Source organism: Rhipicephalus microplus, chromosome 8, assembly GCF_043290135.1.
Source record: "Rhipicephalus microplus isolate Deutch F79 chromosome 8, USDA_Rmic, whole genome shotgun sequence".
In the NCBI taxonomy this organism is placed as follows: Eukaryota; Metazoa; Arthropoda; class Arachnida; order Ixodida; family Ixodidae; genus Rhipicephalus; species Rhipicephalus microplus.
The window spans coordinates 102,186,688-102,213,236 of NC_134707.1; the positions used below are offsets into that span (position 1 = coordinate 102,186,688).

General features: G+C 45.8%; 1 protein-coding gene across 1 annotated transcript in view; it reads left to right on the forward strand.

Annotated features, from left to right (window-relative positions):
- LOC142768693 (uncharacterized) overlaps positions 1–26,549 on the forward strand; it is a 58,448-nt gene that overhangs the window by 23,984 nt on the left and 7,915 nt on the right. The window contains exon 4 of the mRNA XM_075870704.1: positions 4,880–4,990. Within this exon, the coding sequence (XP_075726819.1) occupies positions 4,880–4,990 (111 nt within the window). The remainder of the gene's footprint in view (positions 1–4,879; positions 4,991–26,549) is intronic.

Genomic DNA, 26,549 nt, shown 5'->3' on the forward strand with positions numbered 1-26,549 from the left:
AGAGGAGAGCGAGGAGCGTTGCCCTCTAAGGCTGTTCTACCCGACGATGGGTGTCGTAGCGACTGGTCATGCCAGTATAACAGCTGTTCTCAGTCGAGATCGTCGTAATCAAAGGAAAGGCGTCCAAATCATCCAAAGCCTCCAAGTAAGCTATAGCTACGCGCTTCGCACAATGCATGTATTTGCCTCTGAAGTTCGTTACTAAAAGCGTAGTCTAGCCATTTCGGACTTGAACGAGACTTCAAGCAATGGTGACTTCTCGATCATGCTATAATGTGAGGTTACTTTCGGTGATGCCGGTAATTGACGGCTCCCGTGGAAACTCAACAAGCACGAAGATACTACTGCGAGGTGTAACTTGACGCAATCAACTACGCGTAAAGCCGCGCCACGATGTTCGTTCTCGATGTCGGAATCTCGAGAAACACAGTTGGCAAAACGGACGATCACATCACGCAGATTCATTATCGTTCCATACTCTTCCAGAAAATCTATGGCGAAAATGACCAGCCGAGAACGTTTGGGCAGTACAAGGAATGACGCTACAAAAGCCGACGCACAAACCTCAAGCTTGGTGGTGCATCTTCCTATCGGGGATACGAGGTGTCCTCCAGTGGTAATTAGTTGACGGCCGTCCTACATTCTAAGCACCTTGGGTAAACGGATGGCTAATAAAGCACCCTTTACCGAGTAAGCCACTGACAACATGGAACCCAAAGGCGGGTCGTGCGCGGTGCGTTGATGTGGACGGACGGGTAATGGTGACTGTGACTGTCATCGTGGTGCGACAGTTCGAAGGAATAGCGGATATGGTGGAAATATTAGTGGATATGGTGGAAATATTAGTGGATATGGTGGGAACTGTAGTGGGCATAATGGCTGATGACGGCGAGAGTGTAAAACATGGTGGCAGGTGGTCGTGGTGGCGGCGAGCAATTGATGACGACAGTGGAAAATGCCGGCTGATGATGGCGAGGCAAAACGTGTTTTGTGGAAGGCTTGGTGAGCAAGTAGGGTGACAGTGGCGTGATGGAAGCTTGGTGGATGATGGTAGGAGAATGAAAAAGTACATGACAGTATGTGAAATTACTTAGTTGTAGTGTTTCGTTTTTGAATAGGCAGATATATTTGTTTACTCTCAAAAGAAACCAATCCTGTTCATCACGCTTTCTAGCACGTTATTCTTTTTATTGATGTGGTATCAACAACGGTTCTATTTTTGTAGAGCGTAGAATATGTGGCCATGAATATGTTTACATTTCGCGCACGTACAAACAGCAGTTTGACATCCGCGATGTGTTTCTTTCTTGTGGTGTTTAGAAGACTAGAGGTATCACTGTGAACAGTGGCAATAAATGCTTTACATAGGCGCGCAGTTGTCAACAAATAAATGAGCTCCTGTTCGCAAGATCCCCTTTCAATGTTAAAGCAAAACATAGCGGTCACTTGATGTCGCCACGCTATAAACGCAACTCTGGCAATTCTTGTACACTCGATTGCTTGAGCTGTACTTTTAAGTTAACAAAGTGCATGCAAATACGCATAAACGTTCACTTTCAACATGCGTCGAGACGAGCTCCAGTGAATTTGACTTCCACCCTTCCACCAAGATTTCCACCTAAGGTTAGTCATACCGACCGAGCCCGTACAAGTGTTATCGGTGCTTCTGGGTTTCAGAATACGTGATTTTGACAAATATAAATGACAATACAGCATAGCTGTGGCATCATACATTCTAAATGTAAACTTTTTATTGCGTACGATGTCTGCGCAAGAAGCGACAAACATCGAGGCGACGCGCTTGCAGCACTTCCACCGAATTTACTTCTCCCTTCACCGACAGCCGCAGGTCGCATTCACCGGAACTTCACTGCCTCTTATGCAAGAACACAGACTCGTCAATTCGTACGTATGCTGACTGAACCATTATGATAGCATATATAGTGTTTCTGGCGCACTGCATTCGTTTTGACCAAGCCGTTATGTAGTTGTTCCTAACGACAGAGCAACAGCAGTGCGCTGGCACGAATAAGCTGTGCGTTCCGCGAAATACATCACAAACAATTGTGTGGGCGAATCTATCGAATGAGCATAAAAGCGTTATAAAGCCTGAACAGATATGGCCCGTTAGAAGGAGCAAGAAACTTCGCAGTAACTGCCGATAAACTCTACCTGCTCTTCAGTTCTTTGAGTTTTTTTCTTGCGGTTGTGAATTGTAACAAAAACATAGTGCTGTTGCCATAATTGCAGTGGCATTTGTTACAAACAGCAGTTGTTTGGGTTTATAGAATGTGAAAATTTTAATAGCAGGTGCACATCCCGTCCATCTCAGGTAAGCTGAGACAGAAATGAAGTTGAACAGTGACTTTGTGAGCTGACTACTTCTTTAACAACAAAGTTGCCATCTGTCGGCGTAGCGCAGTGGTTAGTCTAACTTAGGAATCCGAAGGTGGCAGGATCGGTTGCGCGCTGTCGCACCCTTTTTTTACGTGTGGTTTCTACATTGTTCTTTATACAATTATTTGTATTATTTCAATAGTGGCAGCTCGTCTCGGTGGTTTTGACACTGCTTCGCGCGCCAGCATTGACAGCTCGAGCACTCCATTTATCATCCGCTCCACCATACGCCACCATACACCGTGTGCCATCAACATTTCCGGCACCATTATCCACCAAAATGGTGTATGGTGGAATCCTTCATTCCCAAGATGGACGTTTTTTCAATAGGGCGGGCCTTTTCCGAAAGAACTTTGTAGTGAGAGAGAAACGAGAGACAGCGTTGTAAAGGTGGTTGATGCGGCAGTGCCAATGTTGCCACTTTCTTCGTAAAACAGGAGCGGAGTGGCTGTGGCTGCCAGCGTCAGACACGCCAGGTGCGTGAAGTCGTTGTGTTGCTCACTCGAATGGCACGGCGGGGTGGCTGAGAAATTATAATGAATAATGGCGATGATTACAACACTGCAGATTACTCCTCCCGGCAGACATTAAACCGAAATGAAAAACTATATGGGGACTTATATACAAGAAGGGTGGTGACGCGAGACAAAAGGTAATGGGGATAGTACAGGTCGTCAACATAATATGGCGCTGGGTCTACATGAATGTTCTCATGGTCGACAGTGGGAGAACCGCAACATACGAAGAAGTAAATGGTCATGCATCAGCGTGTCCCACAATGACCTATTCGGATAGATCGAGAGCGGAACATGTGTGGTGAGGCTTGGCTGCTAACGTTGGCAGTGGGTCGGCTGCGGTTATGTAGATGTCGGTGTCCACGCAGCACGGATCTCAGAGTTGCGTCCGGTGTGCTTGCGTGGTTACGCGAGCGGACGGATGAGGAAACATGCTCGTTTAACGGCACCACGTGCACTGTGGGTAGTCAGGTGCCCTGTAAGTGATAATCAATTGCGTCGACCAAACCTTGTAGACGCTGTCTTGAAGGGCATGACTGCAACGCGTGGGTGCGTAGCTGGACGGCCGAAAAAGGGCCAGTCTGTTTCGTTCCAAGTGCGATGAGTTCGTTGACTTGGTGCAACAGCTGGTAGTTAAGCAGTAGGATTGGGCATCGTCACTGTTGTGACCATCAAGACCTGCGTTGTGGACACGCGTCATGTAGTTCTCATGCAGCGTTAGCGGCTCCGGGGATGATTGTGGAGCCCCACTATGACTGACCTCCCCAACGAGAGGCAGTGGCTGAGAAAATATGATGATAATGAATGATGATGACGCTGCAGCCTAATCTAAGCACTCATTGTGTAACTAATACTAATTTGTCTAACGGATCAAGAAAGTACACGTTAATATAAAATACATTGCAGTACAGTTCATTGTGGCGTGAATTAGGTTCAGACTTCATTATACGACTACGAACATGCATTCCCGACACACGTCGTTGCATGACGGCAAGGTCGTCCAGGAAAGTGTGTTCACTCTTCGGCGAGTGATGGGTTTTTACTTGAAAATTTTTGTAGCTGTCAGTTATGGTTTTGGTTTCAAGGAACTCATAGGAACCAGAAATGGAAGTGTTGTTGCAAACTGAGTCATGTACGTGAGCACTCAAAACAGTAACGCACGTGTCGTAAGCTCTGCGCACGGACCCGCGTGCATTTGAACGCCACCGTGAAAAGTGTGGTAGAGAGTCTATGTAAGAATGGCAGCCCAGTTTAGGTGTTGTCGATGTGTTTTGTTATCTATAAAACGGGGTATTTAATCATGTCACAAAGTGATCTGTTCTGCTCTGAATTCCGCAGTAAACTTTTTTTTTAAATTGGTTTAAACATGCATTCACTTTTGTATCATTCATTGATAGTTTGCAGACGTTGTGTATGTGCGTTAATTGTGGTGTCTCAATTTACGTCATTATGAACGTTTCAAAACTGTACTTCTTCATGCACATAAGAGTGCCACTAGCGTGACAATTTCGCCATTCTGAACATTCGGGGTGAGTTTTTAATACCCCCAACTTGCTGCGATTCCATAGCCACCAGAATGAAATTCGAAAGCACTCAATGTCTTCTAATAAAGCGTCTCTCATTCTAAGCGACATTAATGACGTATCCTGCTGCATTGCCTTTACGGTCACGTGAAATACATCAACGGCACCTTGTCGGACTGACCACCCACTAGAATACACACACTTTCAGCTGGTTCGAGTGGTTCAATAGGGCACCTCCTAACATAAGGTTGATTTAACAACACGTTCACACCGCAATAATAAGGCGGGGCCAACAATTCTAAGGTTGGTTCACGCTGCACGTCTTGTGGTTATGCTGTTTACTTTGTGAGAAGTTTCCGTTTATACGATTTGTATTTTAACATACATTTTAGTATTGTCATCATCTCTGTGTCCATTCTAATGATGCTTGGTTTGATTTTATAGTACTGTGGCGGCTACGTTTTTTATGCCCGTTCTACAGTGGAGGGATTCGCCTCTAACTCCGTTGAGAAGAGGGCAATCACCTTCGTCACCGACCAGATTGTGAAAAAATTGGTGAGTAATCCACACTGTTTTTCATACAATGGCACAATAGTGCGTTTTGCATATAACCTGTTATCGGTGTCAACAACGTCGGTGGTTACAGAAAAATGAGTGTTGTCATTCAGCGAAACCTCTAATGAACTCATGCATGCTGCGTGGCAAGCAGGTCCTCTAAGACCGAGCCAATGCATTGCTAAGAAGTCCTGCTGCAACACCGTTTACGATTGATATCCGGTGCGATGAGTCTACCTACTTAATGTAATGTTGTGCTAAAGAAGCTTGGAATCGCGTCTGCTGTTGACATCTGAATCGTGCCATGAGTGGCGGCTGTGAAAGCCGGACTATTGCAAAGCGCTGAGGCAGCTGTTGAGTAGTCCGGTTTGTTGGCTTGCAGACGGGTTGTGCGTATTTGGCTGATTCACATGATGGCGAAGTGGGCACATCGCCACTGCGCTTACAAAACTCACTAAACGATATGTTTAGGCTTCTCATGTTGCATACACCGACGTTATTTTTTTGTTAGTGTAGAAATTTCGACTGATAACCCAAGCTAGGTTAGCGTTTGAGAGAGCCACGCAAACGGGTCTCGACTGCACTATCGTGTTCAATTCTTGAAGGCGAAGCTCAAGCTTCTTTCAACTTTCTATTACTTTTTAGGAGTTATCGCAATGTTGAGCATCAAATAATTGGTCTCATTTAAAGCAATGCGAAGCTCTCATAGAAAGGGGAATCGTTATCGGGGACAAGAGATGCTATGGGATGTAGCTAGCCGTAAAATTATCATGCATAAAATGGGACCATGTCGCGCAGCGCAGACGAAATTCAACATTATGAACAGGAGCGTTTGTTCTGTAGTGGCAAGAGAATGTGATTATGATGAAAACGACAATAAAGTTGTCGAACAGGTGGGCGCCCCATGGCCCTCTCACATCCAGTGGAGAAGATGACGTTGGTCATCGAAAAGCTACAACCTACGAATCCAGAATCCAAAACAAGGTATTACAATACCTTGTTATGCACAGTGCTAGATTCCGTTGCATGAGGAGGAGGAAAGAATTTTATTTAGAGTCCGGTGAGTTGGTGGGGTGGGCCAATGGTTCGCCTAGGTTGCGGCCAGAAGTCCTTGAACCCTTGGGGCTTCCTCAGCCTCCTGGACGGCCGGCCAAAATATGATCTTCGAGGATGGGGCTGAGCATTGAGGCTTCCCAGGGCGCGCGAAGGCTGCCACCAGAGGCCACATACTCGTTATGGGCACAAATCCCTCCACATTCCCATAACATATATATGCCCCAAAGTGGCTCTGCAGTCACAACACTTGCATTTGTTCGTTTTGTAAATATCGGGATATTATGGGCATATAAAGCACGCTTCTTCATCACCTGCATAAAACAATCATAATTTAGTGTTCTCCATCTTCATCGCTAGTGAATATGGCTCTTGAGTCGGTTATGCGCCTCGGAGGTGACTGTTTTTGGCCACATCTTCTAGGCCTGATAAGGGCTTGTAAAGGACTCTGTCGCAAGTGGTGGAGGTGCGGGGTAAATAAGCGCGAGTGCAGGGTTGGGATCCGTCCTAGTTTGTAACTGCCGCCATTTGACAGGCTGTATCTTTGTTAATTTTGGGTGAGGGGGTAATAATATGCTCCTCTGTAATCTATAATGTTTAGTTATGTCATCGTATCTGGTAATTCTGTCTTCCCGAACCCACTCGTGTGCCACGCTGTCAACAGTGGAGGATGCTGGGGCGGAACTTGAGAGGGTAGCTCGGTCGTTGACTCCTCGGGCTGCAACATGTACAGCCTCGTTGTTGTAGTCTCCCGTGATGGCGTGAGCACCTGTCCATATAATGTATTTGTGTTGCTTGTTTGATCCCCTCCAAGTAGATTGCGCCGTGCCTCTGGTGAAATTCGGCCGTTGGCAAAGTTTTTCACTGCCGCTTACGAGTCACTGACTATCAGGGTTGCATCTGTCTGAGCTACTGCAAGCGCTTGGCTACCTCTATCGTTGGCTCGGCACTTGTGGTCCGTATCGTCGCGCACGTCGTACAGCGTTTCTTGCTGTCAATTGCTGCCGTAAATCCCCGTCTGCACTTGTATCTAGCATTGTCAACGAAAACTGCGTCCTTGTCATTACCAGACTTTTTTTGCATTTGCTTTACTACAGTCTCCCGTCTGGCCTTATTGTGTTCGGGGTGCACTTTTTTTGGCAAGGGGGCTATCATCAATGTTTTTCTGGTCTCTCTTGGGATGTCTACATTGACGGCGTGTTGTGTGTGATACGTTACGCCTAGTCGCTCTAGGATATGTATTTAAGCTCGTGTCTTAGAAAGACGTTCCTAATGTGCCGTACGGTAGCCGCAATGAGCTCATATATGGTATTGTGCAGGCCAAGTTGTAGCAGTTTGACCGCCGGCGACAATCCTCTTTTCTTAAAGAGGATTGTCGCCGAGCTACGAGGGAATGGCTACACAGAAGCGTTCATCCGCCGGGCGTCACGCCGTTTGTCGAGACGACAACCACCGCACCGCGGAAAGACACCTGCAAGCGACACACCGCCCGACCCCCTTTCCGCCCTGGCCACACCACCGCACACGAGAAAAACGAAGGCGCCAAACAACCGCGTCGCCATTCCATATGTGCCGGGCATAAGTGAACAGCTCTCGAGAGTCCTAGGAAAAGCCGGGGTCACGGTAATCCACAAACCTGTTTCGACGCTCGCTCGCTTGCTACCGCGGCCGAAAGATCGACCTCCGAGGGAGCTACACCCGGGCGTTGTCTACAAAGTGTCGTGTTCTGGGTGTCCAGCCTGCTACATAGGCGAGAGCAAGTGTTTCCCGGAAAGACTGCGCCAACACAAGAACGACGTCAGGAAGATGGAAGTGCAACGTAGCGCTCTGGCGGAGCACTGCGAGAAGCACGACCATAAAATTGACTTAGACGGCGCTTCTGTTATTGAAACAGAACGGAATTTGGGAAAGAGGCTCTTGCTCGAGTCTTGGCACATTCAGCATACGCCTGCCAACGTGAACCGCTCGCTGGGATCAATGCCTTCGGTGTACGTTCACGGTCTCCGAAACGTGGTGGAAAGGGAAAGCCGGAGCCGTGGTGAGAGAACACGACGCGACGACACTTCCATGACCAAGACAGTCACCCCCTGAGGAAGGGACCGAGTCGATCTCGAAACGTCGGACTCTATTTGAACTGTGGCTGGAGCAATTTGAATTTTCTAAACCGTTCTACCCAGCCAGACAGATTGCTGTCAAAATGTTTACGTTCAATCGTGAGATGCGTGTAATGTGAGAACATGACTACACGCCACAGTCAAGGCGCTAAAACATTTCGACATGACGTGGTGCGCGTGCTCGCCAGCGTTCATTTCGTCGCGTTACGCTGGCGTTGCCACGCCAGGCGCCGGTCTTGCCATTAGAGAGTTTAGTACTGCGGAATGGTGCTACCTACGCATCACGCAAGCGCCTTGCGTTACGTGGTGTCGCTTGCCACTAATCGGCTTTTAGTACGCCGTAGTACCCGCGTACGTAACGAGCGTGAAGCGTGTTGCGCCAACTGGTAGATCAAAATAGAAGCACGTGTCGTTGACAGCCAATGTGAGCCAATCCAAGTGTTATAGCCAGATTATGGCCATATTTTAAGCCACAGCACCGGTTGCTGCTTGCCTTCGGTGCCGCCATTTTGCCAAATCAAGTCTCGCGCTGTGGCGAACTTGTTCGAGAGCAGCGCGATCACCTGATACGTACGCACGCACCCATCTCATGCATGCGTACGTAGCGGCTGCGTACGTAATGCGATACGTGCGCGTTACGGTCTGCGCGTGCGCACTACGCAGAACGTGGCGTCCTTACGTACGCAACGCCGCCACGTACGCAGCATACGCATTACTAAAACTCTCTATTTACTCGCAGGCGCACGCCACGCTGCGTTGCTTTGATGCATGCGCTTTTCAGCGCGTCTGGCGTCCTTCCGTCATGAGTCATGAAAAAAGCGAGACGCAGTGTTGTCTGGGTAACAAAGCTGCGTGAAATGCGGCATGCCGCATTTTGCGCCCTTTGTCATCGGGCCGCGCTAACGGACGCTGGTTTCGCCTGGCTTCCGACTATAGAGTGCGCGGGTTTTGCTAACGTAGTAGGACGCGCTTTGTTTTGGACTTGCTGTCAGTGGGCTGTTCTGCAGAAAATTGCCCTGTACCTACGGATGCCACTCGTATAGGCAAATTTGTCCCTGTTTTCGGAGTTTTCGAGATTTTCCTATCAACGCCGTGGCGGAAAGGCTAGGCCTATCTCCTAGGCCAAGCCTGGGCCGCGTCGCCGAGCGTCTGGCTTGCACCTGGTGACCGTGGGCCTTTTTCTTTATTTTATTTATACATACTGCAGCCCCTATTAGGGCTATTGCAGGAGTGGACATACAAATGATCAGGTGATAACAAGTAGAAACAAAAACATGAGCATATGGCACAAATTTGTGGTTCATAGTACTACAAAAGATACAGAATGAACAGAGCAAGGGCACAGAAAGCAAAAGAACATGGAAATAACTCGCAATCTCCTGTTTTTAGGCTGAAGATAGAATATTACGTCGAAGGAGAGACTATAGCGCCCGAAGATTTTGAAGAGGGTGAGTGGGCTTCAGTGCTGAAGGCACAGGACCGATTTAAGAAGACTCTGCATGGCGACAACGCCAAGAGTAAGCCTTGCGAAACGGAGACCGGCAGGGTGCAAGACGAACGGAACGCAGCAAGTTAAGCGGGGGAAAGCGCCGGTGTGGAAGAAACGTGGACCATTTCTCAAGTTGTCAGCCACGGATTTCAAGGTTGTGTACAGGCCCCAGAACTGGGACTTGAGTGTTGTGAGAGTGAGAAAAGTCGGATGTGCACTGAGAGCAGCAGCGCGTCTATCGAGTGCAATTGCCGCGGAAGAAGACATTGTGTGATTTATGGCACAAACAACACGTTGACGGTGAGCACACCGTGGATAAATCGCAGTGGGGCATATGCGACAGAAAAGACGCTCAAGCTGGTTGATCGTGACCTGCCGGTTTTGGCGTTCGTGGCGCCGTTGGAGAACTCCGTGCGGGGAGTGATTTACAATGATTATGAAGAATGTCCAGTGGAAGAAGTTCGGGCGGTATTCCTGAAGAAGGATGAAGGCATAGACATTCTGGACGCGAGACCTCAGCGAAAGTCAGAGGCGATTCAGATTACGTTCGGGGGAAAACGCATACCCCGACAGGATACTTACTGGAACTGTCTGTACACTGTGATCCCGTATAGAAATTTAGTCGAGAGCTACGCACGCAACACCAACAAAAAGGCGAGATTGTCAGGCACGGCCTCCCTGAACGAAACCGCTCGAGAAAGGCAGTTAGCAGTGTTGGTTCAGCGACAGGGAGATTTGATTGAAAGAATGAAAAACAAAATTGCAGAGATGGAACGCGCACTTAGAAATGACCAACGGCAGGGAACACAGGCACCAGCAGTGCAAGGCCTACAGAAAGCGACGCAAGAGGCGTCTGCTCGCGTACAGGAGAGTGCAGCTATGGGAGTGGAGAATCGGGGGACAGTGAAGAGACCACTGCAAGGGGATAAGGAAGCTAACGGAAAACGATTAGCCGAAACATCACCAGTAGACATGCCACAGCCTGTTTTTAGGTCACTAGTCTCAAGTCGGATGTAACTACACTTGCGGATAAAGTAGGCAAACAAGGAAAAAGACAGGATAGGTTGGAGGCTCCAGTCGAAAAGATCGAAGCCAGATTAGACACAATAGAGGAGCGTCTCGGCATGCTCTCCAGTGAATTTAGGGATTATGAAACCCAGGTCATGGGCATGTTTCAGCAGCTTCATACTCTATTGGAAGCAAGCCTGCCTCCCATGGGTGGCCAAGTGTCATTAGATATCCTGGTGCCTCATCATGGCGCCTCGAAAGCAAATGGAGGTTTGGCAGTGGAGCTGCTGGGGCTTTCGTCAAAAGCGAGGTAACCTGCAGTTGCACGTACAAAATCTGGACTGCAAACCAGACAAAATATCCTTACAGGAGGCTAGTGGTTCCGTAAAACTACCTCGATTTAAGGCATTAACAGCGCCAGGAATTGACTCAAGGGGTGTATCACGCGTCTTCACAGCCGTGCTAGTCCATCGTAACATCACTGCCTTACAGCATTTCGTAAATAACAGCAGAGAAGACTATGACCTGCTAGAGATTTTGCCTAAACGAAAGTAGGAGAAGAGTCTCTTTTTACTTAATGTGTATAGTTCTCCAAAAGATAACCGATTGAACTTGCCACAACTCCTGATTCAAACTCAACGGTTAGCAGCTCGCGCTCCGCTTATAGTGGTAGGAGATTTCAGTGCGCCTCTACCGGAGTGGGGTTATATCCGAGCCAGCCCAAAGAGCAATCGCCTTTGGCAAGTTGCCCGGGATCTGCGATGGACGCTGTTAAACAATCCACAAGATCATACGAGCATAGGCAACAGCATAAACATGGATACCTCTCCAGACCTTACGTTTTTAGAGGCATCAGTGCAAAGTGGATAACACGAGACAAGCACTAAAAAGTGATCACTATATCCTTTCCACGACGTTTAGCGCTGTGAAGCATAAAGACAAAGTGAGGGGGCATAGAATTACAGATTGGGACAGATTTAGAAAAAACAGAGCAGACACTGCAAACGGGAAAATTATTTACCTAGACGCATAGGTAGAGGCGCTCAAGGATGACGTAAATAATACCTCGGTAGAAGTGCCAGTCGAGCAGGAGGAGTTTACCGCTGACTCTACACTTTTACATATGTGGGAAGCGCATGCGCTTCTCTGGAGAAGGGGAAAGAAGCGAAAACGTAATGGCGTCCTTCGCAGAAGGACTGCCAAGTTAGAGCGTAAAATCGAAAATTATTCAATTTAGTTGCGAGCAAAGTAGTGGGGCCAGATTTGAGATCGCATGAATTGACAGTTTGGATGCAAAATGACATGGCAGCTGTTAAGGCTTCTTTTGGACCCGGCAGCAACAAAATCGGCGCAACGGGAACAAATGAGTCGGTCAATGCAACAACATGAAGGCACAATTGGGGAGTTTATACAGGAACTCCGGAATCGCTACATAACTTAGGGAGTAGACGGTTGCTTACCACACTACTCGGGGGTGGAAAACTCAGAACTAGATGAAGAGTTCACAATTGCGGGGGTAAAGTTTGCCATGGGGCAGCTGCGTACTACGTCTGCCGCAGGTCCGGATGGAGTTACTAATAAAATGCTGAGAAACCTGATTTCAAATCGGTTGGGCGATCACTGACTTGATAAATTAGTATTGGGTGGCCGGGGAGATCCCAGCACAATGGAAGCATGCTAGAATTATATTTATTCCTAAGCCTGGCAAGAAACTCTGCTTGGAAAACCTGCGCTTTATATCGCTGACATCATGCGTGGGCGAATTGATGGACACATGGTTCTCAACAGGTTTAAGAATTATGCAGAGGACGAGGCCATTTTTCTCCCAACTATGATAGGTTTCAGGTCCAATTTGTCCACACAGGATGCCATGGTACAGTTGAAACATTCTGTAGTCGATCCCGGGCATGGCAAGGGCACCAAAGCAGCATTGGGGCTTGACCTGAATAAAGCTTTCGACAATGTTTTGCATGAGGCAGTATTGAATAACTTGTCATAAATTGGCCCAGGGTACAGGACATTCCGCTACATCAGATCATTCTTGGAGCGCCGAACCACCGAAATTTCAATAGAAGATATCTAATCGGACTCTTTTGCATTGGGAGGCAAAGGAACGCCTCAGGGTTCAGTTTTGTCGCCGTTTCTGTTTAACCGCGCCTTATTTAAAATACCGCCGAGGCTGGGGGAGATAGCGGGACTCAAACACACATTTTATTAAAATGATATTACTCTATAGGTAACCAGGGGTAGTGACGCGCATCTGGAAGAAACACTACAACAGGCAGTTAGCATTGTCGAAGAGCTGGCAGGGAGGCGGGACTTTCATGCTCTCAGCCTAAGTCCGAGCTCTTGTGGTTCGGGACAAACCCAGAGGGCTACATGCAAGACACTATATTCCGCCACCGCCTTTAGAGGTAAAGGTAGGGGGTAGGCCGGTAGCTGAAGCTCAAATGAATAGGATTCTTGGTCTATATCTGCAAACTAACAGGAAGAATAGGGTGGCCCTTGAAAAACTTAAGAGCACAGTTAATGCTACTGTCAGGCTTATCAGAAGAATTGCTAACCGTAAATGTGGGGTTAAAGAAAAAGAATTCTGTAAGCTGGTACAGGCGTTTGTGCTCAGCAGGATTACTTTCGTGACAACTTATATGAAGTTGGATGCTGCAGAAAAAAAATTGCCCGCAGCTTCCCTCGGGGGAACACTGAGGAGGATGCGGAAGCATGTAATTGGTTAACGGGTGTTAAATTGCGACTTACTTGGGTCGATGGCTAAATTGGTTAACGTGGTTGTGAAATGGGGTGTTAAATGAGTGAACACGTACGGCACGTATGCGAAAGGGCGGTGTTTAATTTATTGCGACGAACTTTGAGGACGATGGCTTTGTGGTCGGTAAAGTAAAGAGTGAGTGGATCTGGTTGCATCGGTCGTAGGTCGAAATTTGCAAAGACGTGGTCGATGCAGGTTCCGCGAATGGTGGTCGGCTGGTGGTGTTTGCAGTCGTCGTGCGTTGCGCGTTTCAGCGAGTGTCGCGACGCCATGTATTCGACTATCCAATCGTCCTTGATGACGTCGACGTTGAAGTCGCCAACTAGCATGAACGGTCGATGTTGCGGTTGTTGTTTTCTGTAATCTTGCACGGCCTCGTCGACGTATATATACAGCGCGACGGCGCATGCGCTGTCAGCTGTCGAATGGTCTCGAAGGAGAAGCGCGCGCGCGGCACAGATGGCGACGGCGCGACGGCGCATGCACTGTCAGCTGTCGAATGTTCTCGAAGGAGAAGCGCGCGCGGCACAGATGGTGGGCGACGGCGCGACGGCGCATGCGCGCGCGTCAGCTGTCGAATGTTCGAGAAGTGGTGCGGATGGCGCGGACGGCGCACTACAAGGCGCGAGTATAAGATGCTTCCGCATCTAAAAGGCAAGGTCGAGGCTATGATCGGCAAGCTTACAAGGCAGCGCTTGGGCTGCCTTACAACGCGCCTCCAGAAAGGCTGTTAAAGCTAGGGGTACACAACACTCTGGATGAGTTATGGGAGGCGCATCTGGTGATGCAGCACGCTAGGCTTTCGACAACCAAATCGGGCAGGATTATATTGGAAAGGATTGGCATTGGAGCAGAGGCTCCCACTGGGGACACTAAAGTTCAGGTGCAGCGAGAGTTACATAAGGCCCTGTACATAAAACCTTTCCCAAAAATATCCACCTCATTCACCATAAGCAGCGCAGGCAGGCAGGCAAGAGCCAGAGCTTTACACGTTGAGTACGGCGAGTACAAAGTGGCAGTCTCTACAGATGTTGCTGAATATAAGCAAAGATGCTTTTGTGATTGTGGCGGTGGACAGGCGGGACGCTTGGCCGCCTCTGAATCGGTCAAAACCCACTCTTTACAAACTGCAGAAAAAGCGGCCATAGCGCTAGCTATAACTAATTCGCAGTCGGACCTGATTCTCAGTGATTCAAAGACAGCCATCGAAAATCTGGCGAGGGGCAGAATATTGGCGACTGCCGCACGATTTCTGCGAGGGGCAACGGGACGAGAAATTAGAGAAATAGAAATTGTCTATGTACCAGCACACTCTGGGAACCCTGGGAACGAGACGGCTCACCTCAATGCTCGAGGTTTCGTCAGCCGGGTAGGTGAGCCACGAGTTCCGGGGAGGTCCGCGAGAGATGGGCAGGAGTCCTTTCATGACATTACGAATCATTATAAACTAGAGCGGAGGTTTTCTCCGCTCCGAACAAGTGGTTGACTAAGGCGCAGGAATGCGTCTGGAGAAAACAGCAGACACGATCTTTCCCCAACCCTTACGTGTTGAACCAATTGTACCTGGAGGAGATGAAGCCGCAATGCAAATGGTGTCAGGTTGTGGCAACATATGATCACATGCCACCACCGGTGGATATTATGCGTGACTCCTCTCTTGAGCACCGAGAGGCCGTCTTGACCAGCTCAGACCCAGTCCAGTTAAGGGTCGTGGAGTGGACCACACAAGTTGCCGCCAACCTTGGGTTCATGGCCATCTAACACGTAATTATCCGCAGCTGCTTTCTGACGAAATAAAGTTTTACCATCGATTGCTAACGTAGCGTCGCTGGGCCAGCGTGCGCGTGCCTCAACGCTACATTGAAGTATTTTGGGCCATTTAGGATGAGCTCACGGCAGTTTTGCTCGCTCCACATATACCTACCTCGGTGTTACGTGACGTCTATGGATGATGATATAAATGCCTGGTGCAAACGTGATAATCATGACACGCGTGATACCACGCTAATAGCATGTTCGCGGCCGTTTTGCTAGCTCTACTTATACCAAATTTGGTATCATGTTACGTGAATAGACGGCGAAGGTAAACGACATATTCAAATATGATAACCATGACCGAAATTCGTGTATGGCATCATTTAACTCCACGTCGTGACGTTGTGCTGATATTAAAGGGACACATCAGCATTTCTCTTTCGTGCTTCGCATAGCATGCATTGCAACTGTACGTGCGATCTGCCAATTTTTGTATGATTGAGTTATTCAATTGCTTTGAGCTTAGTCAGCAGTCAAACTAGAGCCAGATTGAGTAACATAGGCAATAATACCAAGCCTTTGGCGTAGCTGCACTAACCATCTCAATTTCCTCCGAAACTAGGCCCCCTATCATAATCTTTGCCTTCCTTCCCGTCAGGAAATTACTCACGTAATTGTACGTCTGTTGTACCAGTTATAATCGTTTACCCTTTTTTGCATTGTTGCTTGTGTTACACTATCCAATGACTTCTTGAGGTCTAACAATAGAATGGCCTTTGTCGATGTTCCCAGATCATCTATAATCTGACATTTTAACTGTAGCAATGCGTCTTGCGTTGAGAGGTTCCTTTTGAATCCTATCATTGTGAGTTGGAGTGCGTCCCGGTCCCCGAGATAGGTATTTACCCCCTCCAGAATTACGTGCTCCATGAGTTTCCCCACGAAATATGTGAAAGATATGGGTCTCAAATTCGCTACTTGCAGTCGTTTACCTTTCTTGGACGTAAACATGATTTTCGCCGTCTTTCAGTGTTGTGGAATCTGTTCTGCCTTACATGATTTCTTAATGCATTCATTTACCTTCGCTTTGGACTCATCATCCAAATCGCCTAGCGTTTTATTAGCTATGCCATCTAGTACAGGTGCTGACTTAGTATTGAGTTTTTGCGTTGTGTCCCTCACTTCTCCCTCACTGATCTCGTTGTCTAAACCATCATATACCATCCCTTGTAATCAAGGTTTGGAGCGGGAAGCGCTTGAAAGATGTATGTTTTCTTAATTTCATGAGAAAATCTTGTGATTTACCTTGATACGTTTGTATTACTGATTATATTGTGCTTTAAGGTCAACTTGCTCCCGTCCGGGTTTAACAAAGGTCTAAGGATGTCCCACGTTTTCATGATTCTTATCTAGTTGTCCATGTCATGCCATTTTTCCTACCACTGTTGTCTGCACAGCTGCTGGGCGTATTGCTCTATATCCCTTTATTCAATTTACCTATTCTTCTACGAAGAGTCAGGTTGCGTTTTTTTCTAATTGTGAAGCATTTCTAAGCGAACTTCGGCGACTTTACGCTTATCTATCTATCTATCTATCTATCTATCTATCTATCTATCTATCTATCTATCTATCTATCTATCTATCTATCTATCTATCTAATCTATCTATCTATCTATCTATCTATCTATCTATATATCTATCTATCTATCTATCTATCTATCTATCTATCTATCTAGCCGCCAACGACTTTAGCTCTCCTGGCCGCTTCAATAAAGGTATCGGCACCAAACTTGGTATGGCATACCATGACTGTATGGAGAACGTATTTGACTAGTTATAACATGAAAGTCATGACATATGTGTCACGAATGTCATGATTTTCATTTCATGGTCCTGCTGCTCTTGCGGTAGTTTCGTTCACATAAAATGCCAAACTACTATGGTATGACATGATTGCATGGTGAATGCAAGCGAGAAACTAACATGAAAATCATGACATGCCTATCTTGGAACAACACGACTACATGCCACGCTCATGATGCCCTCGCGGCCGTTTCGCTTGCGTCATATATACATCAGTTGGTATTACTGTACGTGAATGGCCGACGAAAGCATGGTACTGGTGCAAACATGATAATCATGAGATGCGTGTCATGTAACAACTTGACTACATGCTAAGCTCATGATGCGCTCTCGGCCATTTCGCTAGTTTAGGAAGTACCAAACTCGCTAATACGTGATTCAAATGGACGAATTAAGTAAATGACATATGAAAAGATGACAATAATGACATGAGTGTTATGTCGCAACATGACTACATGCCACACTGATAATGTGCTCGTGGCCGCTTCGCTAGCTTCACATATGCCAAATTTGGAATTTTGTGACATCAGTGAATGAATAAGGTATGTGGCTGATGCAAACAAGATAATGTTGCGATTCGTGTCATGTGAGAACATGACTACACGCCACAGTGAAGGTGCCATAATATTTCTACCTGACGCGGTGCGCGTGTATGCCAGCATTCATTTCGTTGCGTCATGCTAGCGTTGCCCCGCAAGGAGCCGGCCCTGCGATTTACTCGTAAGCGGTATGAGTAATTGTTTGTCAATGTTTTGGGGAATTTTGTATTTAGCATTGGTGAGCGAGGTTAAGGTAATTCGGGTAGCCGATAAAATGTGGTGACCTGGGCTAGTCCATAACATGTGGGGGTGTACTCGAAACCCACCACCTAATTCTCTACATATTATTAGTATGGAGCAGTTGGGAGGCTGCTATGTGCAGCTTGGCGCCCGAGGTCCAGGACCAGATCTTGGATTGAGCCAAGAGGGTAGCGGAGACCTACGCTGGGTAGGCTTCTCTGACGCTCCACCACCGCACCTTTCCCTCTTGGGATGAATAGTGTTTTTCTCCTCCTCCTCGCAGGCGCGCGCCACGCTGCGTTGCTTTAACGCATGTGCGTTTCAACGTGTCCAGCGTACCTACGTCACAAAAAGAGAGAGACGCAGTGTTGTCTGGGTAACGCATCCGCACGAAATTCAGCATGTCGCTTTTCGCACCGGTTGCTGACAGGCCGCGTCGACGGACGCTGGTTGCGCCTGGTGTCAGACTGTAGAGTACTCGTGTTTCGCTAAGGTAGCGTCGCTGTGCCCAGCGGGTGCGTACGTCGATGCTACGTAGGGGTATATTGGGCACTTCATGATACGCTCGCGGCCGGTTCGCTAGCTCCACATAAACCAAATATGGTGTTACGTGACATCAATAGATGACGAAATGTATGACTGGTGTAAACATCATAGTTCTGGCACGCGTGTTATGTAAGAACATGTCAGCATACCACGTTTATAGCGTGCTCGCGTTCGTTTCGCTGGCTCCACCTGTACTACATTTGATATCACGTGACGTGAATAGATGACGAAGTAAATGAAACATCCAAACCTGACTATCATCACGGAACTCATGTACGGCATCATTTAAATCCACCTCTTAACGTTGTGCTGACTTTAAAGTGACATATCAACATTTCTCCTTTATTCTTCGCATATCATCGATTCTCACTATACGTGGGATCTGCCAATTTTTTTCAACCTCCATTGTAACACTTTCTTAGCTATCCACTTGTGGAGAAGCTCATTATCTACAGACTCTAACTGCGCTTCTGGTAGCAACGTTTGCGTAGCTGCCTCCACGTGTCCTTTTCACTTTTCGGTCTTTTCCTGAATACTCTGTATCATTTCGTCGGGCTCTTCTCTCATGTTCCTGAACTTGTCCCAGTCGACAAGTCTAAGTTTTCTGCCTTTTTTCTTCCGTGTACCTGCCTTCACCATTATTTTAAGTATAAATGATCGTGTCCCAAGTCACGTAGCGTGTTGGGCCACTGCGTGTCGAGTATGTTTTAGGCAAACGTCAAATTTGGCGTGATATCCACGCAAATGCTAGTATCTGTACTCGTAGAAATCGATGGATTGGTCGAAAGCGTCTGGCCCTCCTCCTTCGCGTCCAACCGCAAGTTCCTGCCTTTCCGAGTTTCGATCCTGTGTCCCAATGCACCTTGCGGGCGTAAGTATTGCCTCTAATCACTACCCCTCGGTTGCCCGTTATAGCAAGAATTTTGGAAAACAACGTGCAGAATTAGTGTTGTCTGCATTTAGAACTTCTGTAAATATTTATTGTGAAAAACTGACCTCAGTTTTCCGCATGAGTATGAATTTGAGGAGAATGTGATTTATTGCCTTAATTTTCATGTCGTGTTGCACCACCGCGTGATTTCGCATAACCAACGTTGTTATGTCTTCCCATTGGCACTGCCGAATGACTTGTATCCCTACAAATTGGCCCACCCGTGAGTTTCATGCAGCAACAGAACATCCGAGGTGATGGTGTCTTAAACGTGTTGCTGCAAAATGTATCGTTTGAAATTATATCCTCAACAATCAATTGCCAAACCGTTTAGCTATTTTGTCTGTCTATGGTGGTGTTTACAGGCTCTCCGACCCCTCTGTAGGCACCGAGGTCCTAGCCTACGGTCTAAAAGATGTCTTCCCTGGGCCTCTGTCACTTGTCTACGATCTCCATATTGCTAGCATGGCGTCGAAATGAGCCAACACTTGCTGCACTTTCTACAATATGCCTTGATTTCTGCCTCTATGTTTACCTCAAATCTAACTTCTTGTTGTTCGAGCTTAGTTTGCAGTTTGCTTTTAAATATGTTCTATTTTGGCTTTCAACTTTTTCGCGAATTTTTCCCGTTCTTCTTGTGGCGTCGTCACTGCTTTTGGTTTCTTTGCCCCGCTTTTAAACGCAACGTATTCAAGTTTACGTTTAATGGGAAAGAGGGCTATAACCTCATCATTCATTGCTGTGCCTTTTTTCTCTGTTATAACTTTTAAGGTTTAATCGTTGCGTATAACCCTCCCCCCCCGCTTTTCAGAAGGTCATTTTCTTCCCTAAATTTCTAATGTCATTCATAAATGTAACATTTCTCTGCATGATCTGCACCCATTTGTTCTCGTGCCTTAACCCTACTTCGAAGAGCAGCCTCTGCCTCCACGCGCACCCCGGAAGCCACACCAGCCAAGTTCACCTGGAAAAAGTACCGCGGTGCCATGTACGCCGATCGGTCCTTTTGGGCTTTGAATCCTCCTTTACCCTGTTCTGGGAGAGACGTGGTAATGCTGGCCCTGGGTCTGGACCTCAATCTGGACCTCGATCTGGATCTCGACTTAGATGTGGTGGTAGTGGACGTAGAGCGGCTTTTGTCTTGTGCTTGAAGCTTGGCGATGGCTTCCGGTCCAGATGAGTCCCGCGTCCGATGTTCCGAACGTTGACTCGAGTCGTCCCATCGTTGCCTGTGCAGTGACTTTGCTTCCGTCTCTTAGCACATTGCTTCTTCTTCCTCTCGTGGGGCTCGTTCCCAACAGCGTCGTTTCACCAGGTATGGTACTTTGTATCTGAATTTGCAATAGCGATGCGCTGTCGGGTTGTCTTTGCCGCACAGCTGACACTTCACTTCCCACCCGTTATCTTGCGGTGAGTTCTCAGCCTCACATTTTCTGCATAATCTGCGATTCGGCCTCGGGAAGATGTTATCTCCGTGACCAAGGCGTCCACATTGGTAGCACAAATCTATTTTTTTGTGGTACAGTGAGCACTTGGCCAGTGCTCTTCCGTATCTCACATAACATAAAACGCGATGCCCATCAAAAAGCACGATGACGTTCGTGGTGCTTCCCAACTTCTTGGCCATAGGGACTGTCGTATTTCTCAGAATTACTAAAATTTCCACTATCTCTTTTGGAGACACGTCCTGCGTTACTCATCGGATCACCTCTTAGATCTTCCGGAGCTGACTCGTACACGTTGGCTTCGCATTCCTTGTCCACAATCTGCAGTTAAGTGATATTTCTGTATTTTTCAGTGCGCTCCTTCGATGGCGTGCTAATCACTCGAATGCTCTGTTTATAGCCGGCACACACCGCGTCTCCTTCCGATTGCTTCCTGGGTATTTCGGCGACGTTGGCGATGCAGCATTCTAGACAATTGATCCCGTAGTCAGTGACCTTGAAGCTGTCACGTGGGCGCACACTTATCTTGTACTCTTCTTTTGGCAGACAGGCATCCTGCTCGTAGCCACAATTTCTCTTGCTCTCTGCCTCTTCCTCCACCTATTACTGACCACGTTCTCGCTTGAGAAGTGCATTTGTTGGTCCTTGGCTTCATGGATTGTGGTTTATTAGTTGGATCCTCCTCTCGTGTTTACAACGCGCGGTGGGCTTCACTCGGTGGGCTTCACTCTCATACTCTTGTTGCGTGGTATCCTCGTCGTCCACGCTCATCGTAGCCATACTGTGGCAATCACCCGAGAAGACGTCGCCTTAGAGGGACTCAAGTCGCCATCGTCGGTGGGCCAGGCCAAGTGCATCTCGCACAGCAGCAGGAGACAACGGTGTCGTGCGTTTGGCGGCGTTAACAAAAGTGATCGATGTGCCGAAAATTAACCAGCCACCTACTTGAAAGCGGTATTACGGGGTTTCTTGGAACTTCCACTTCCTTCTCTGCCAATAGGCGTCCGCCAATACTTAGATTTAACGCTGTGAATCACTCGAAACCTGCGGAGCCGATGCAAAATGCGTGTCTGCACTCCGTGTTCATCTGGCGGTCGCTTCCATTCCACGATAAAACACAAATGAAAGCAAATATTTCTTGTCGACTCTATTGAATACATGAGTTTTCGCGTTTAAAAAGTACGAGCTTATTTCATTTCAATAAATTCATATGTGATAGCACTGTCTCGCTGAGACCGCATAACAAAGACTTCTGCGTGGAAGATTACACATGAAAATGATCAAAATACGCAATAGTATCCACACTTTGTAGTCATACTTGTGCGAGTGCTTAAAAAACGAGCTCATTTTCATTTTCCAAATTATATACGTCATAGCACCTAATGTTTTACCGTGAACAAATGTGTCGTCGTAATCATAAAAAGATGAACGACAGTTTGCAATAATCATACCTCAGGCACATATGGGTTCGTGTCAAGCGCAATAATATTAACCATATTACATTGCCTTGTTTTGCACAGGGCTGGACCGCGTTTCATGAGAAAACCAATGAAAGCGAATATCATATTGTGTTGTGTGTATTCAATATGCGTGTTTTTGAATTTAAATGTGATAGCACAATTTCGCTTAGACTGTATCAGAAAGACTTCTGCGTGGAAGATTACACACGAATTTAATCAAAATTCACACTAGTATCTACACTTCATTGTCATAACTGTGGTGTTTTAATCGGCGTAACCTCTATTTGAATGTATGTTTTTGTTTACTAGACACGAATGTAGGGAGTCTGTAGTCTTAGTGGCGGTATACTTGGACGAGCTGCGCCAAGAACGTTGCGCCGTGGCCGCATCAACGTAAAAACATTGTACAAGTGCTCGTAATTTCCCTTACAAAAATCTTATATATGGACTTGTATAAAAATCCCCATATATGGCTACATCAGGAATTGGGCATATCTGGCCTTATATGGAATCCCCATATATGGGCCCTATATAACCTGATATGCCCTATTCCTGATATAGCCATATATGGGCCTTATATACCCATATACGGGTGTTGCTGTATATGACCATATATGGCTATATATAAAAGCATCTATATAAGGTCTTGTATGGATGCTTTCATATATAGCCCTATATAGATACCTTTATATAAAGCTGTTCAGATGATTAATCTATATTAGTTCAGCTTGTGTCGAAGGCAAAAAATATAGCTGCTCAAATCACTCTTCAGCTAGAAATATAGCTGTTTGTTGAAAGGTCTGCATGCAGTCACCATCATCTCCAAAATAAAGGCAGTACATACCTCCTGAACATTCTTGTTTAATTAAGTTATCCTCATTATATCTCGAGTTATTCTCAATAACTAATTGCTAAAAATGTAACTTGGCTTCATATTTAAAGTTTGTGGCGGGCACATGTCACTGTTGTCCACTTTTCCTGAAGAGATACACTTTTTGTGCTTAAATTTATTGCTTACTTATTGACACTTTTTATTTATCCATTTATTTCATTACCCACAGCACTAATTGGCATTACTGGGGGGCAGCATTTACAAAAAGTAAAATACAAAAAATACATAGTCAGCCAAACAAATAATCGTAGTCGCTTGAATCACAATCTGCAAGAGAATTTCATACATAAATCGAAAAATGTGACATACCCAAAAATGCAACGCACTAATTCTAACATGAAATAAAACAAACATTTGAGAGTTTAGAAGCAATGCTGGAAGGCAGTGGAATCCATCTTGTAATTCTTTGGTAAAAAATCATTTTGAAACACGTCAGTCTTGCATGCGATTTTTCTTATCTTGAACCTATGGTCAACACGGTCTGAGACATAGTACGGTGCAAGTAAATATTCCGCGTTATTGATTCCGACTTGACAAAAATAAATAGCATAAAAGAACCCAATTTGAGTTTCATAAAGATATTTTTCACAGTGTGTTTGTTTAAAACTTTTCTCGCGTGTCATTGGAGCGGCCATAGTCAGTCAAAACGAAAGATTGACTTACTGTTGACCGTATGAACTGCGTGTGCATTTAATAACTTAAATGAGTTGATAATCAACTTCTAAGGAGTTCAGTCAAAAGGAATTTGTATGCAAGCTTGTTATGTACAAGTATTGCGACTAATGGCCTATAGAACGACTGCTAAAAGTGGTGTCCATAGGTCTCTGCGCGCGTGTGAACGGAGGCATTTAGCAATACTTCTTGCCAACGGGACACTAAATAAAAATGCACTTTGTAAACGTAATCCACTTTGCATTCTGCCAATAATGCATCGTTAACGTAACAGTGGTAAAGAGATTATTCTGCAGAAATTCCGGCGTAGGCATCGGTGGCTCTCCGTGAAAAATCGTCTTGTCAATGATAGAAAATTGGGAGAATGCAAATAAAACATATATTATAAATTTTCGGGTTTGAGTGATGATGGAAATCATGCAGGCAATTTGCATGACATGCAAGTGCTCTACAACACAGCTATGCATCTGCGTGGAAATAAAGCATGAATAACTTCCTCTTGTTGTAAATGCAAGAAAAATAACTGTCATGCTTAACAAATAAATGTATCCTGCATACAGGTTTCACAACAAAACATTTATTATCGCAGCTATATTGCATGATACTAGCGTGCATCGTCATCGGGCATCACAACACGTTATTACCAACGTGACTTCGCGGTCTAAAGACAGCCAACCATTACAAAAGGCACACACGTTACTGCACGTATTCCCTCACGACTGCGTAGTGGATGCATAAAGTTTTAAAACATTTTACACACATTATATTGAAAAGCACGTTCTGCTGGGCGAGTTGGTACTTCATCTTAACTTAGTTACGCGAAAAAATTTGAAGTGCGAAAGGAAGACACCTGGACACAGCGCACACTGACAACTGAAACTTTATTGGAGAAAACAGACATATGTATGCGGTTACGAGAACACGTGAGGTGGAAAAAAATGATTAGATGAGGAGACATCTCATCAATTTCTTTCACAGTGTGGACATCGTGTGGTGGAAGGCACTGCGCTGTCGTGTGGGAAGTATTATTTAGAATTCATTTATATAATTGTAGATCACAAAGCTTCTCTAAAGGAACAACCATTCTCTAACCAATCATCATATTGTAGAGAGTGTGGCTGCGCGCCCTTGTTTGAAATACGGTAGGTAAAGCTAGATTCCGTGACACGGTATAGCGCGGGAAATCATAGAGGCGTATTTCATAAACAAAGGTGGGGATTCACGTGTGACGAAACTCTCTCTTATGTTGCTTGCTACTGAGGTAGCTTTCCTGGAAGCGCATCATTTATACAATCTGTCTGCTCATCTAATCCTTTTCTTTCACTGCACGTGTTCTCGTAATTGCATATATACGTATGTCTGTTTTTTCCAACAATGTTTCAGTTGTCAGTGTGTGATGCGTCTAGGTGTGTTCCTTTTGTAATTCAATTTTTTTTGCGCAACTTAGTAATTACATAATATTTTTCGTTCTTTAAACTATGTTACCCCCTTTTTACACAAAATGCAGCCGTGTGCGAAACCTTCATTGAGACACTTTCAACCTTCTCAATTACACAGTACTATTCCACAATTAAAATTGTTCAAGTAGCATCATGCAATAAAGAGTACACACTAAGTGATTGAATTACGCACAAGAACAGGATCGATACTGCTATTACGTTCAACTTTGAAAAACGGAGCTTAACGGTCCCCCAGTTTTTTTCACACAGTAGCAAGCCCTAGTGCATCACACCAGTTAATTTGTCGGCTTGCGTAAAACTATCTACAGCGCTCACGGATTAAAACGTGACATCACATTATTTTGGGTAACTTTGTATGCGGGTATGCGCAGTTCCTCAAGATAACCACGCGATGTTGCGACATCAGTAACGATAATGTCGCCTGTGATGTACGCATTCCAGTCAAATTTACACTTATATCACCCTGATTGTAGATGGCGGAAACAAAATTACGGGCTATTCTTAAGTTTTTCCATTTATATCCGTGACATAGCACCCTGTTTTGAAGAATCAAACTAGCAACAAAATTTTAACTTCGTGTCCTTATCAAAACACACGTAAATATAAAAACAAGTGGAACGTAGACGAAGAAAGATAAATTCAAACGCCAGACAAATTCAAACGTGGGCTCATAAATCTCACGACACACTTGAAGTTGGAGATATGCAACTCTTTTTTATTTGTAATTGCGCAAGTTGTAATTTATTCTTGGTTTTTCCTCAAGCGTTAAAATGAGAAAAATACAACACAAGTATATTTACATCAATACGTTTATGAAAAGTACAATGGCACGAAACCAACATTTTCCTGGCGTGGAATTTTCGAATAAATAGAGCACTGTCTGGATCAAGTGAAAAAAAAGAAAGTGTTTTCGTATCGTTTAAACAAAACGGCCTAATGACGTAATCACGATTAGCATGAAGTTATTTACTCAGCAAGCAAGCAATGTGCTATTATTTCGAGTTATCATAATATTTATGAACAACGTGCGAAGGTAATGAAAATGATGAACTTACCTTAACATTTAACCAAGACTTGTCTTTCAAGGAGCCTGTTAATCCTGATAACCTATTCACACCTTAAAGCCACCACGTCCATTCGTACTGCTTTAGGAAGAAGTTTTGAAGGAACGCTTGCCCGCAAGCATGGGTATCCATTTTTTTCTCGCACGAAAAGTTGACGATCGCCAATCCAGCAGCGTATAGACGCACTCGCACGTAAAAACACTTCAACGTTTGTCCACAATTTCGCCACGTACAGAGAAGTCGATTCCTGAGAGATGCGCG